The 13,071-nt window shown below is 35.4% G+C and overlaps 1 protein-coding gene and 1 long non-coding RNA gene across 7 annotated transcripts in view; one reads left to right on the top strand and one right to left on the bottom strand.

Annotated features, from left to right (window-relative positions):
* Positions 1 to 13,071, bottom strand: part of LOC147840923 (uncharacterized) — an 834,865-nt gene that overhangs the window by 363,673 nt on the left and 458,121 nt on the right. The window lies entirely within an intron of this gene.
* Positions 1 to 13,071, top strand: part of LOC101884594 (A disintegrin and metalloproteinase with thrombospondin motifs 2) — a 487,080-nt gene that overhangs the window by 434,970 nt on the left and 39,039 nt on the right. For 4 of the 6 annotated variants that reach the window (XM_087281943.1, XM_087281942.1, XM_087281941.1 and 1 more), the window contains one exon: positions 8,384 to 8,497. In XM_087281943.1, coding sequence (XP_087138069.1) covers positions 8,384 to 8,497 — 114 coding nt within the window. Of the gene's footprint in view, positions 1 to 3,180; positions 3,211 to 8,383; positions 8,498 to 13,071 lie in introns of all 6 variants that reach the window. The other 2 variants (XM_087281940.1, XM_087281944.1) reach the window with 1 other exon arrangement.

Genomic DNA, 13,071 nt, shown 5'->3' with positions numbered 1-13,071 from the left:
ATTTCGCTTCACAAGACCTCAGTGTGTCATCAGGAGTCATGGTTATTGCAGTGGACTCATTTGTATGTGTTCATTTTGAATCTAAAAAAGCTGTCACCATTCTCTGCCATCACAGTAGGTGACACTTTAGTACGAGCATGACCGCCATGCCTTCTACCACAGCCGCTCTATGGGAGTAAGAACGTGTTTTTTAGGTATGACCACAGTTTGCGATTATGCCGCCAAGAGGGCACAGCGGGACGGGATGCGAATGGACAAAAATAGCCTATACAGTCACTGTAAATACTCATATAAAAAAACCACATATAAAGTATGTATGTATCACCAAAAACCACAGATTCAGCTCAAATTCTTCTATAATGCTCTACTGAAGAAATAAAGTCTACAATATATATATATATATATATATATATATATATATATATATATATGTATGTATGTATGTATGTATGTATGTATGTATGTATGTATGTATGTATGTATGTATGTATGTATGTATGTATGTATGTATGTATGTATATATGTATGTATATATATACATATATATTTACGTATTTTTTTATTTTATTTTTTTTAATTTAACTTTTTTTTTTTGATGACTTGTGGGTGAGTAAATGAACTGGAAGTTTTTATTTTTGAGTGAACTATCCCTTTAAATCAGTTTGAAATATTGATTACTGATCCATTAACAATATGTTCATTAACAGACATTCTTTGTGTTCTGTGAGAAAAAAAGTCATATGGGTTTACAGGAGGGTAAGTACTTGATGAAACTAATTTCATTTTTGAGTCAACAAGTCTTTAAGAACAAGAAAAAAACAGGTTTTGAAAGCACATCAGCTGATTTCAGTTCATGTATGAAGTTCATGCATAGGATTTCAATAGCCAAAAATGATTAATAATTATAGAACAGTCTGCGTTTAAAAAATCAAATAATACATATTATTGTATATTGATTAATTGTTAACTCTATTAATGCAAGATGAGTCTACTTTAGGGTGATTAGCAGGACTGGATATGCAAATGACACTCAAAATGCAAACATCCTCACCCGAACTAAATATTTTCAATGTACACTTTAAGACAGGGGTGGGCAAACTCGGTCCTGGAGGGCCGGTGTCCTGCACAGTTTAGCTCCAACCCTAATCAAACACACCTGCTTGTAGATTTCTTGTGATCTTAAAGACACTGATTAGCATGTTCAGGTGTGTTTGACTAGTGTTGGAACAAAACTCTGCAGGGACACCGGCCCTCGAAGATCAAGTTTGCCCATCCCTGCTTTAAGACATGCTGGCTTTCTTAAACATTAGTTTAACATTATCCCAACATTAGTTCAAATATGGACAGATCCAACATATGAAAAAAATGAAATCAATGGCCACTCTGCTCATTGGAACTTTCAGAGCAGGAGAAATGTTTCTGTAACTTTCCCCAGCCTAGCAAACAGTGTTGTGATAACGTGGGTTTTGCACGCTGTGATGGAATTAAGTGTAACGAGGGAGACACTGGGAGCAGACTTGCGGATCCAAATGCAAGTTTTAATAGGAAGGACAGTAAAGCAAAGGTCAATACAGGGGCGAACAGGTGCATAAAGGCAATCCAGAGTCGTACTTATAAACACTGGCAGATGATCAAAGAGAGGCTGCAGACAGGGATGAACAAACTTAAAGAGCGAGGATCAAACAAGGGAATACAAACCAGCAAAATACTTTGTAATGTTCATGGAAACAACAAGACTCGACCCCGAATGAATGAATGAATGAATGAGAGGTGTATATATAGTCCATTTAATTAGTGTAAATGAGCAGCAGCTGTGTCTGTGTGCAAGTGTCCGGTGTATTATCAGCTGTTATCAGTGTTGATGAGCGCAGGGGTTTCTGGGATTTGGAGTTCACCCAGCGGCAGTCTTCCATATAGGAAACCCCACTGGCAATCGACACAAACTACAGGAAGTGATCGCCAGCGGAGACAACCCCACTGTCAATCACAACATTAAGAGTGCATCGAACTGCTTATATCTGAGATTTTTAACGCAGTCCGATATAGTTTTTTGGACTGATATTGGACCGATTTCCGATATCAATATCGGATCGGGACATCCCTAATCATTAGTCTGTAAAAAAATACCCCGTTCAGCTTCTCCAGGCATAGTATCGCTAGTAGCTTTTAATTCAGCCCATAATCGATTAATCGATAAGGATTATCAACAGTTAACCAGTCTTAAAGTGAAATCAAAGTTACAATGTTTATTTTGCTAGCGCACATTGTTATTCTTTAGGTGAACAAATGATGTAAGTTAATCCACTGAAATAAAAAAGTTTGGAAATCTTCAATCAAAGTCTGAGCATCTGTGTTTGGATTGGCTCCTTCTCTGATGATGTCAGTTTGATGCTTTAGCCACAATCTTCTTAGCCACGCCCCTCTCACAGTTAAGCTACGGTCACACTAGAGATTGTGTGTGTGATATTCTGTCATGCGGCGCTGCGAAAAGGGGCGGGATTAAACAAGATTATTAGACATTTAAAAAGGGAACGATTGCTCCATGTTTTACATTTCTGTCCAGTGAGGTCATGTTTTGATCCCCGATTGGTCTCACGCAGTCAAGTGATGCGTTTTCGCAGGTCAGAGTTCACCAAGCTTGAACTTTGCACCGCAGCAACCTGCGAAATTTGACGCATGACCCTGCGTTTTCGGTCTGACGCATTTGCGTGCGTATGAATGGGAGTCTATGGGAGGAAAAGCCCAGTGTGACTAGCTTTAGTTTGCTACAAGGAAATAATGCACAAAATAAAAGCTCCGCCCCCTACTCAATATTCAGTTTCAGTTAGAAGTACATCAATATACTCAAATAAAAGTTCAGCAACTTCCTATTTACATAGGCTTCAAAATAAGTATTGGTGTCCTAAATGAATTTGTTAAAACAAACAGCCATTTCAGTACTTCATAAACACCAGAAATTTCCAAAAGGAAAGTCTTTTGTCTGTGAGTCAGAAAATGCACGGCTAATTACATTGTTAGCAGTTCACTGCCGGATAATCGAAAGCAGATGGCATCAGTTTGAAATCAGTTGATGTTGCTTAACAAACTGGATCATAAATGATTTTCTGCTCAGAAAATGAAATTCCAGCTGCACAGCACTGCTTGGTCTGTACTTCACTGTCTTGTTAAACATTCTCTTAGCTGCAAAAGGTGGGGCCGTCAGGAGCCCAGGTAAGGCGTTCTCATCAGGCACAGTCGGGCCTTTTTTTCTCTCGAATTGGTTCAGTTTAGATGGTCGTATTGTTGATCATTACATGTTATTGGTTGGTGTTGAACTCATTGTCATTTTGCGGACATGTACACTCTCAGAAATAAAGGTACGTGAGCTGTCACTGGGGTGGTACCTTTTTAAAAGCTACAAATTTGTACCTATATGATCCATATTAATACCTCAAGGGTACATATTAGTACCTAAAAAGTACAAAAGTGTTCCTTTTAAAATTTTTAGGTACTAATATATACTTTTGAGGTACAAATATGTAGTTTTTAAGTCCAAACATGTTTCTTTTGAAAAGGTACCACCTCAGTGACAGCTCACGTGCCTTTATTTCTGAGAGTATACAAAGCAGGATACTAAACCCACATTTGACTTTTTCTTATTTTGAAATCTGTTGGCACAATTTATTTCTTATTATTAATGTATGCATTAAACCGTCTGTGTGATGCAATATTGTGTTGCAAAGTGAAATGAATGCTTGCATTCAGCAGAAATGTAAATACGTAAAGGATTCCTGCTTAGGTTCGATTAATATACAAATATGGGGACAGAAATGCTTAAATTGTATACATTATTTTCTAAAATATCACTTTTAAACATCTAAAACTAACTGCAACTTACTGCAGTCCAAGATACTCAAAGTATGTGAAATTGTTTTTAAAAAAGCTAATGAAAATGGCCTGGATAAAATTAAAGATTATGCCAACAATTTTGTCAATGTCAGTATATTTACTTTTATATTATATATTAAAACAAAGATTCAAGCCTCTATTTAAAAATAATATATATAAATATATAAATATATATATAAAAAAAAAAATATATATATATATATATATATATATATATATATATATATATATATATATATATATATATATATATATTGGGGGGGGGGGTTTGCGCTCGTGCATGTTGCGCTCAGTTTCACATTCATTCTGATGTACAAAAGAATATGCGTGAGATTCGGTGTACGCAGTGTTTCATACATCTGAACTTTTTTCTGCGTACGCACATTTACAGCTTTTTGCGTACGCAATGTTTAGTATGATTTCCACGCAAGTCTTAGTACATGAGGCCCCAGGTGTTTTAAAAGAAAGCAGTCTTCCTTCCACCTCTTGCCAGTCTCCAACATTCACAGTTACTCTTATCTTAGTGAAGACACTATCAGATGTTTCCTCTTGTTATGGCAAAGCAGAAACAGTGATCATTGGATAACTGCAGAAAATTTGGCAGTAAAAACATGATTATATTATATTATATTATATTATATTATATTATATTATATTATATTATATTATATTATATTATATTATATTATATAATATTATATTATATTATATTATATTATGTTTTATTATATTATATTATATTATATTATATTATATTATATTATATTATATTATGTTTTATTATATTATATTATATTATATTATATTATATTATATTATATTTTATTATATTATATTATATTATATTATGTTTTATTATATTATATTTATATTATATTATGTTTTTTATGTTTTATTATGCTTTATTATATTATATTATATTATATTATATTATGTTTTTTATGTTTTATTATGTTTTATTATATTATATTATATTATATTATATTATATTATATTATATTATATTATATTTATTTTATTTTATGTCATTAATGTCATAATTTATTATGACTTATTTTATACTTCAGAAGCGTTAAAAATTACATACTCCACCCTTTCATAGGTGCTTTAAAAAAGGCATGAATTATGCATTTCTGTTTCAAAACTCCCCATAATGCTTTAAATCAAGGGTTCAGTTGTAAATACTCCAGTTATTTTCTATCGTGTTTGAAGGAAGGGTCAAACATTATGCTCTGCTAATTGAAAACATTCCACAGATTTTCTCAGTAGAGCTCAATCTGAACATTTTCTTTCCAAACGTTGCTTTAATGTCAAGTTAACCAGGTCATTGCAGCCTGGTGACTCTTCTGCATTCATTAGAAAAGATCTGCATGAATTGATTGCAGGTATAATGTATTCTGAAGCCGTACAGGTGCTAAATGATCATCTATCATCTACTGGCCTAGCAGTCTTTCACTATTTAACTTGGCAAACTTGAAACAATATTCAAAGTGAGAGAACAGAAGCAGCCAGCTGGCTACTGCCGAAAACTGTGAGCCATTATTTTGCACTTGGTGTCTTGATGTGTTGGAGACGCTCGTTGGGTTTAGGATCCTGCTAAATGGAGTGTCATCATTAGTAGCACAGCCAGAAATTCTGCTCTCGTCTGCTACGCTTCTTCAAGGGAGGAAGAAAATGAGACTGCTTACCGTTTGACCCTAAATCAGACCATTTCCATCATAGCATTGTGTTGTCTGACTGTGCTCTCAGTCACAGGCTGTTTCATAAACAAAGTGCTTTATGTCATTGGTGTGTTTTGCCTGCATGAAAGTGCTTTGTTACATGCATACTTGGTTTTCTTCATGCTTAAACAATTTAAACTTTATTGTGTTATTATATTGTATTATATATACTGGTCACTTTAATAGGTACACCTCACTATTACTGGGTTCGACCCCCTTTCGTCTTCAGAACTGCCTTAATCCTTCGTGGCATAGATTCAGCAAGCTACAGGAAATGTTCCTCAGAGATTTTGCTCCATATTGACATGATAGCATCACACAATTGCTGCAGATTTGTCGGCTGCACATCCATGATACCAATCTCCCGTTGCACCACATCCCAAAGGTGCTCAATTGGATTGAGTTCTGGTGACTTTGGAGGCCATTTGAGTACAGTGAACTCATTGTCATGTTCAAAAAAACAATCTGAGATGATTCACGCTTTATGACATGGCACGTTATCCTGCTGGAGGTAGCCATCAGAAGATAGGTACACTGTGGTCATAAAGGAATGGACATGGTCAGCAACGATCCTAGGGTAGGGTGTGGTTTTGTGGTATATATGTGGTATTTATGTGGTACCATTACACCACCAAGGCATTTCCACCCATAGAACTGCCGCTCACTGGATATATTCTCTTTTTCAGACTATTTTCTGTAAATCCTATAGATGGTTGTGTGTGAAAATCCTAGTAGATCAGCAGTTTCTGAAATACTCAGACCAGCCCGTGTGGCACCAACAGCCGTGCCACATTCAAAGTCACTTAAATCAGCTTGCTTCCCCATTCTGATGTTCGGTTTGAACTACAGCAGATCATCTTGATCATGTCTACATGCCTAAATGCATTGAGTTGCTGCCATGTGATTGACATATTAGAAATTTGGGTTAACGAGCAGTTGTACAGGTGTACCTAATAAAGTGGCCAGTGAGTATATTATATTATATTATATTATATTATATTATATTATATTATATTATGTTATAAGTAACAATTTATTATTTTTAAAATAATAAATTTACTTAATTTACTTAAATTTACAATTTATATAGTTTTTTTCTTTAATATTTATTTTTCTTGTTTTTATCTTTTGATTTGGAACTTTACATATAATATTTTATAATAATAAACTTGAATTATATTGAAAAATGTATGTGATTAAAATGTCATGAAAACGTATTTTATATATTTATGAACGTAACTTATTTTATAAAGTTAATCAGCTTTAATTTTTTTTTTATTTATAAATTATAACTAGATTTTTTCTTTATTTTTAAGTTCTTTTAATTGTTGTAAGTTAAAATGACTTACTGTATGAAGTAAATTTGATTCTACTTAAAAATGTAAAGCAGCATCAAATTGTTGACAGTCTACAATTTATTATAAATAAACTTATATGGAAAAAATGAAGAGACTACTTGAATTTTCAAGTGAAAAAAAATGAAGTTTCTCCTGATTTATTGGATTTATAGACATGGGTTTGAGTAAAATGCAAATATTTTAACAATTGTTATATATTTTTTATGAAAGTCAGAAAAATTAAATTAAATTAAATTTCCTATTTTTTGGTATTATGTTGTCTAAACATAATTAGAAACCTGTTTAAAACTTGACAAACATATTTCCATTTTTAACGGAAGTATTGTCATTAGTCGTTTGCCGAATAAAACAAAAAATTACATTTTACTCAAGCACATAGCTTAAATGTAAATCCAGAGAAACTCAGGATTTGCAAGTGGCTATTTTTGATATTTATTTATTTATTTATTTATTTATTTATTGTTTGTTTGTTTGTTTGTTTGTTTGTTTGTTTGTTTGTTTGTTTGAATCGATTATTATTTATGTATTGTTATTGTAACAAATTGTTTAGTAATAGCCTTGCTGTTTTTTGGATCACAATTCTTGTCTTATGCAATAGCCAAAAGTTCACATTATGGGTCAAATTTTTTTTTTTTTTTATTACCAAAAATCATTACAATTCAAAGCAAAGATCGTCTTCCATGAACACAGTTTGTAACTTTCTCGCTGTAAATATATCAGAACTTAATTCTGTATTATTAATATTCTCTGACTAAGAACCTAATTTGGCAAGTTCAAAGGTGATTTGCTCAATATTAAAAAACAAAATGTAAATAAAAAATTCTTACTTAGAATTTTCTACTCCAAATATCTAAAACAAAATCTTAAATCAGTGGGGTAAGAAAAATATGCTTTTTTTTCCTTTTGACATAAGATTGTTTTGCTTACACCACTGGAAGATTATTTTTAATAAAAAACTCACTTAATTTTTGATGTTATTAATTAACATTACTTTCTTAAAATACTTATTGACCTAAGAGTTTTTAGATATTTAGTCTAGAAAAAACACAAAGAAATCCAAGAAAGGCATTTTTTGCAGTCTATAGTTCAAAGTAGTGATTAGTTCATAGTCAAATTCTAACAAAACATACATTAATGGAGAGCTTATTTTTATTCAGCTCCCAGAAAGTGTATACATCTCTCTATTAAAGTGTTTTTGTTGTCCAACTTTATGGTCACATATTAGATACAGTATGCCTTGCTAATTCAAAAGGTGAATTGAACACCATCTACTCTTTCTAAACAACGGTTGAATAAGCTGCTTTCTAGCGCAAAGATTTCAGCTCAACTCTGACATCGTGACCATCTGATCAACATTCAGCGTGTGTTAAAGAGTTTGTGAATGAATCTTCTTCTTTCTGCTTCTTCATATCTCAGTATCGGCCCTTCGATCCCTGCAAGCAGCTTTGGTGTGCTCATCCTGACAATCCCTTCTTCTGTAAGACAAAGAAAGGGCCACCAATCGACGGCACTGAATGCGACATTGGGAAGGTACGAATACAGGGAGTGCATTCACTGAAATTGCAGGTTCCATCATGTTCATTTATTTGTATTTATCTGAATCTAGTTAATATGACTTGTATATTATGTTCATAGTACATCCATCTGCAAATATTACCCATACTTTTTATAATTCAATTCAATTCAACTGTTTATTGTCATGTGCACACATGGGCGTGGTAGTGGGGGGAAAAGTGGACCTGACTACCCAGGGCCTCGTCTAGGGAGAGGGCCCTTTGAAATGCCACCAATTTTTTATTATTATTTTTTTTTTTGTAGCCTACTTCGAATTAATTGGCCCCTCCAATTGATGTCAATGTCATTATTTATTTCAAAATATATTGATAACACCCCCCCACGAAATGGTTTAGACCGCCCATAGACGGCAGCCGGCGGCAAACAGAGAGTCTAGACTAGAGCCTGATCATGCTGCGCAAAAAGCCCAAATCGGGCTTTCAAAAAAAGAAAGACAGGAAGGAGGCAGAATGAGGGGAAGCAGCTGATGACTGCTTTCTTTTTTTAAAAGTTGAACTGAGTTTGCTTGTTATGAAACTACATGTAATTAAAGTTAACATAGTCAACTCCAGACAGCTGCTGCTAATGCAGGGCTCGAAATTGCGACCATTTTGGTCTCATATAATGCTGATTTGTGTACAGTCATTACTAAGGAAACCGTAATATTTCAGCGCTCCTAAAGCGCCCCCTTGTGACAGAGAATGAATTTTTATTTCCAATAAATTTTTTCAGCTGTTTTTTGGTCAAATTATTGCAATTATCGATCCATGTGTAAATGTGAAAGAAGTTAATGTGCCTTTTAAAAATCTAAACAATTAAGTAATACTAATATAAGAAATTATATACTTGATTTATCCCTTTTAATGGTATTAAGGTTGAAATGCCATTGTATTAAATATTTTGTGTCTGTATACATCTGCAAGATGTCTGTAAAAGATCTTTTGATCTGGAAAGCACCTGCTGTATGCAAACGTCTGGCAGACGTCTGTATGATGTCAGTTTTACACACATTCTGAATCGCAAACATCTTAAAGATGTCTAATAGAAGTCTGTTTCACATCTGATAGGAAACGTCTTGTAGATGTCTTGCAGATGTGAATGCAGACGTCAAATAGACATCTCCGAGATGTACGTGTGCTAATCAAAATCGGCCATTAAGAATCATGATCGGAGCATAACTAAAAAGAAAATGGGTGCTCCTAAATTTTTTGGGATGCTCCTAACTCCTAAAGTTAATTTCGAGCCCTTTAATGTATGTATGCTAATGTTAAATCTTTAGCTTAGTTTGTCAACCAGGCTGCTTGTTGCTGTAAGTAAATTACGGGCCAGGCCAGCTAACGTTTCTGAGCGTACAGTTGTCTCGTGTTCTCCTGTTCAAAAATAAATGTTTTTATATCAAAACTTGCATCAGTATCATGGATCAAAATGTCAATACACAAACCCGATGTAGACTACGGTTTAAAGGTATTTGAGCACAAGTAGGCCAAATGCATCAATTTGGTGGTGAATGAAGGAACCAGTCACTATTATAATCTGATTTGATTATAGATTAAAACACTATTTGAGCATGTTTATATTCAAATAATTAAAAAAAATGTGTAGGGGTCCCGCTGACATTGAGAGGATACAAGGCCCCGAATTTGGTGCTACGCCCCTGTGTGCACAGTAAGGAAACATGATTCCCTGTACAATGAGATTCTTACTTTGCCATCCACAGTGAAGTCATACACACAACATACACATAAATACACATATATACACACAAGTGACTGAAGTATGATTATAAAAAGGAGGTAGATAAATATCTATGAAAGTAAACAATATATAAAACTGATTTAAGTAATGAAACAGATGTAAACAATGTGCAGTGGTTCTTAAATTGTGCTTATAATGCAAAACGTGCCTAGTGCAATTGGCTTATGTGCAAAAAATAGTGCAAACTGGGATGGAGAATGTAGTGTTGAGCAGAAATAGAGACTGTTATGTGCATTGGTTATCTGTTTAGAAGTCTGATAGCTGATGGGAAGAAAGAGTTCTTGAGTCTGGCAGTCCTGCATCTCACACTCCTATACCTCCGCCATAAGGGTAGGAGTGTGAATAATTATTGATAATTGTTATAAATTAAAGGGCCATGACACCCCCCACTTTCGGTTAAAGTCTACTTCAGAATTTTTTCAATAGATGCATGATTAATGGGCGTGGAGCTCCATGAGCATCGGGCAGGAGTGGGCGTAGCCAGCTGGGGAGAACGTGAGCGAACGAAGCTAGCTCACAAAATGAGACAAACCGTGAGGAGACGCATGAGTTTATAGTTTACAAAGTTAAAATGCAAAGAAATAAACAGTGATTTAATGCCCTGCTACATTTGTTATTCGTACTTTCATATACACATAACCACAATTTATATCATTATAAAGATAAGTGTGTTCAGGTAAACCCTGTAAATGAGGACTTCTCCCTCAATCCCCATATGCAGCAGACTCAGTGCAGCAGGTCTCCTGACCTGTCTACTTTAACCATTAGCCCTGCTGGTAATCTGGAGGATTTAGGCAAACACAGCAGCACAGCGATGTGTCTGAATGTGAGCAAACTCCTGATAAAAGACAGCGTCCGCCATTCTCTAATTCTCGTGCTGCTCTCCCGACAAATATGCTAGCAGCACACACACAGCTTTGCTGTATGATCGGCCCTGACAAGATCGCGGGGGAAAACATGCAACAAACCCCGTGGATTATGTAAAAAAAAGGCATATGAGCCTTCATGAACGGCTAAATACTGTGCCGTGGGTCCTTGACGTGTCTCACAGCTCGGGCTTGAGTCTGGCAGGTCTCATGAATAATTAAGCAGCCGGCTCTTCTCATAGGATAAGAAAACTCCGCTATGAATAATAATGAGAAACCGACGCGTCATCATTGCACTTGAAGTACTGCGCTACGTCGCCGATTTTGATCCCGCCCCAAAAATCATTTTAAACCCGGAAGCTGAAATTAGCTGACAAAAGCTCTAAATTATAAAGTTTTCCCCACAATTAAAGCTGACAGGTGCTAACATTGTCTTAACTGATGCTCAACACAAACAAATCTGTTAATATAACAAAAAAAAGTTCTCCAGGGTTTCCTGAACCTTTAAAAGTAAATAACTGAATTTTTAATTAATACCTATTCCCTGCACTTGCTGCTATTGCACTGTAAAATAATGAAACTATTATTTAATAAAACTGTTATAGACGTATAGACTATATTTCTTGAGCAATACAGTGCATCTGGAAAGTATTTATAGCACTTCAATTCTTCCCCATTTTTTTTTTTCCAAAATGGATTAAATTCATTTATTTTCTCACAATTCAGTTGATTGGACATGGTTTGAAAAGGCATACACCTGTCGATATAAGGTCCCAGGGTTGACGGTGCATGTCAAAGCACAAACCAAGCATGAAGACAAGGGAATTGTCTGTTGACATTTGAGACAGGATTGTCTGGAGGCACAAGGCTGGGGAAGGTTACAGAAACATATCTGATGCTCAGAAAGTTTCAATGAGCACAGTGACCTCCATCAACCGTAAGTGGAAGATGCTTGGAACCACCAGGACTCTTCCTAGAGCTGGCCGGCCATCTAAGCTGAGTGATCCGGGGAGAAGGGCCTTAGTGAGGTGATCAATAACCCGATGGTCACTCTGTCTGAGCCCCAGTGTGGAGAGAGGAGAACCTTACAGAAGGACAACCATCTGTGCAGCAATCCACCAATCAGGCCTGTATGGTAGAGTGGCCAGAAGGAAGCCACTCCCCGTCTGGAATTTGCCAAAAGGTCTCTAAAGGACTCTCAGACCATCAGAAACTAAATTCTCTGGTCTGATGAGACTAAAATTGAACTCTTTGGAGTGAATGCCATTCGTTACATTTGGAGAAACCAGGCACTGCTCATCACCAGGCTAAAACCATCCCTACAGTGAAGCATGGTGGTGGCAGCATCATGCTGTGGGAATGTTTTTCAGCAGCAGGAACTGTAAGACTAGCCAGGATAGATGGAAAGATGAATGCAGCAATGTACAGAGACATCCTGAATGAAAACCTGCTTCAGAGTTCTCTTGACCTCAGACTGGGGCGAGGGTTCATCTTCCAGCAAAATATCAATGGAGTGGCTTCACAACAACTCGGTGAATCTCCTTGAGTGGCCCAGCCAGAGCCCAGACCTAAATCCTATTGAACATCTCTGAGAGATCTGAAAATGTCTGTACACCTTGACTTCCCACTCAACCTGATAGAGCTTGAGAGGTACTGCAAAGAGGAACGGGCAACAATTCCCAAAGACAGGTGTGCCAAGCTGGTGGCATCATATTCAAAAAGACTTGAGGCTGTAATTTCTGTAATTGCATCAACAAAGTATTGAACAAAGGCTGTGAATACTGATGTACATGTGATTTTTCAGTTATTGTTTAAATAAATTTGTAACAATAAAAAAAATCACATTGTCATTATGGGGTATTGTGTGTAGAATTTTGTGGAAATAAATTATGTAGTCTATTTTGGGATAAGGCTGAAACATTAAAATAT

This window comes from Danio rerio, chromosome 14, assembly GCF_052040795.2.
Source record: "Danio rerio strain M-AB ecotype USA chromosome 14, GRCz13ab, whole genome shotgun sequence".
Taxonomy (NCBI): domain Eukaryota; kingdom Metazoa; phylum Chordata; class Actinopteri; order Cypriniformes; family Danionidae; genus Danio; species Danio rerio.
Note: the sequence above shows the minus strand (reverse complement) of the source record. Positions and strands in the feature narration are given on the sequence as shown.